The sequence below is a fragment of the Penaeus chinensis genome, chromosome 10 (genome assembly GCF_019202785.1).
Source record: "Penaeus chinensis breed Huanghai No. 1 chromosome 10, ASM1920278v2, whole genome shotgun sequence".
Classification (NCBI taxonomy): domain Eukaryota; kingdom Metazoa; phylum Arthropoda; class Malacostraca; order Decapoda; family Penaeidae; genus Penaeus; species Penaeus chinensis.
The window spans coordinates 30,877,041-30,879,540 of NC_061828.1; the positions used below are offsets into that span (position 1 = coordinate 30,877,041).

Below are 2,500 nucleotides of genomic sequence, written 5' to 3' on the forward strand. Positions count from 1 at the left end.
CTTCTCTTCCTCTTTCTCATTCTCGATTTCTCTCTTTCTCATGTTCTCATTCTCGTTTTTTCTCTCTTTCTCTGCCACCTTCCACATTCTGCTCTCTAACTACATTTTCCACCTTGATTCTCCCAGGAATAGGAAACGCCACGCGGGAGACCCACCTAGGAAGCGCTTGTTGACGGTCCTCGGCGCGCCTTCCTCCGTCGCCAGGTAGTAGACGTCGGCGGGGTAGTAGGCGTTCCTGGCCATCTCGTCGTCCTCGCTGAGTCGCTTCCCGGGCCAGTTGGCGTACGAGGCCCCGTTTCTCGCGAGGGCCTGGATGTTCCTCTTGTCTCCCTGCGCGCGGTCGTCCTCGAGGCTGAGGCCGTTGCCGATGTCGTCGAGGATGACGTACATCTTGGCGTTGGCTCCGAGGAGGTTCTGGCGCTGCTTCTCGCGCATGAGTCCGTTATGGATCTTGAGGCGGATGAGGCGCTCCAGGTAGGCCACGTTGTCCTCGCGGGTGTTGGGTGCCTCGCGGCGGTTCTGGCGGGATCTCGAGTACAGGAAGGCCAGGTCGTTGTTCTTGGCGAGGGAGCCGACGTACCGCTTGCGCCTCGGGTGGTTCTTGGCGTCGTCGGACACCGAGCCGCCGGTGAAGCTCGACTGCCTGTTCCGCAAGAGGGAGGAAATGTGGCGCTTGCCCGTGCTGGGTCCGAAGGCAGACTGGCGGCTCTGCATTAGGGACGCAATGTGTCGCTTGTCATCGAACGATTTCAGGGGAGACTTGCTTTGCAGGAGTGACGCAATGTGCCTCTTCTCCTGGTCCTGAGCGTCGACCAGGTCATTCACATTATTAAACTGGTCATCATAGCCCATGTCACTGCTCTCCTCTTGCGAGGCTCCATCCACGTCCGCGGAATCAGACCTTTTCAAGATGGACGCGTAGTAGCGTTTAATCAACTCGAGATCGTCTTCGTCGGCGTTCTTGTGCTTCAGAAGGGAAGCGAAGTACCGTTTCCCGGCGGTGGGGTTGCCGTAGGCTCTCAGGGCCGAAGCCAAGTGACGCTTCTGCAGGTCGTTCTCCCGGCTTTTCAGGAGGGAGGCGAAGTAACGCTTCTCGGCGCCGTTAGTGAAGTCGTCCGAGTTCTTGTGCTTGAGGAGCGAGGCCAAGTATCTCTTCTCGTAAGGTGAGTCCTCCTGGTCCTCCTGGTCCTCCTCTGCGTCGGATCTCTTGTTAAGCAGAGACGCATAGTACCTCTTTTCTGCATTCATCTCATCCCCAGGGCCCTTGAGCTTCTGCAGGACGTCGTCGAGAGCGTTTTCGTAAGCGATGCCCTTCAGGAGGGACGAGTAATGTCGCTTTTCCTCGCTTGTCTCGTCAAAAGAGTCTTCCGATTTTTTATGAAGGATCGAGGCAAGGTAGCGTTTGTCGTCGTTGTTGTCCTCATACGAGTCCTCGTCTCTTTTGTCCAGGAGTGAAGCAAAATACCGCTTGTCCTCATTCGTCTCGTCCATAAAGTCAGATTTCTTACTCAGAAGAGAACCAATGTGTCTTTTGTCTTCACTGGTCTCCTCTTCCACGACGTCGTCTGATTTCTTGCTGAGAATAGAAGCATAGTGCCGTTTATCTTCGTTGTATTCGCTGTCGTCAGATTTTTTCGTGTAGAGTGAGGCAAGGTAGCGCTTCTCCGTCTCAAGGTCGTCGGAATCATCGAACTTCTTATTTTTCAGCAAAGATGCATAATACCTCTTATCTTCATCGATCTCATCGAGTGAATCGTCCGACTTCTTGCCTTTCAAGAGAGAGGAGATATGGCGCTTGTTCTGGGTGAACAGACCGCTGTCTCTGCTCTTCAGCAGCGACGCCAAGTACCTCTTATTCGCAATCAAGCCATTGGATGACTTTTCCCCCACGTCCTTGGACATGTCGGCGGGGGGAAGGCTCTTCAGGAGAGAGGAGTAGTAGCGCTTTTCAATGTCGTCCTCGTCTCCCAAGGGCCCGGGGAGGTTCTTGAGGATGGAGCCATAGTAACGCTTGTCCTGGTCGTGGTCTTGGCCTTGCGAGGGCAGGAAATAGTCCCTGTTCTTCAGGAGCGAGGCGTAGTAGCGCTTGTCTGGGTAGAAGGGCAGCGACTGACTCTTGATCAGCGAGGCTAAGTGTCGCTTGTCCTGTTCGGCTTTCATGTCTGAAGGCAGGAAGGGCGTGTCGGCCTTCAGGAGCGAACCGTAGAATCGCTTGTCATAGTCGTCTCTACTGCGGTAGGCGGCGAAGGGAGCGGCGAAGTAGCGTTTCCCTTGGCCGATGAACGAGGGCGGGTGGCTCTTCATGAGGGCCCCGAGGTAGCGTTTCTCTTGGCTCTTGATCATGGGGAGGTCGTTGGCCCGCGCGAGGCTCGAGAGGTGGCGCTTCTCGGCCCCCAGCGAGTCGTTCGAGGTCAGGTTCTCGCTGGTGATCTTGGCGAAGTGAGCCACGTTCCGCTTGTCTTCGGTGGGCGAGTCCTCCATGGCCCTGCTGTTGGTCCTG

The 2,500-nt window shown here is 55.8% G+C and overlaps 1 protein-coding gene across 1 annotated transcript in view; it reads right to left on the reverse strand.

Annotated features, from left to right (window-relative positions):
* Positions 1 to 2,500, reverse strand: part of LOC125030032 — a 108,575-nt gene that overhangs the window by 10,985 nt on the left and 95,090 nt on the right. Inside the window, exon 2 of the mRNA XM_047620269.1 lies at positions 156 to 2,500. This exon is cut by the window's right edge and continues 1,385 nt beyond it. Within this exon, the coding sequence (XP_047476225.1) occupies positions 156 to 2,500 (2,345 nt within the window). The remainder of the gene's footprint in view (positions 1 to 155) is intronic.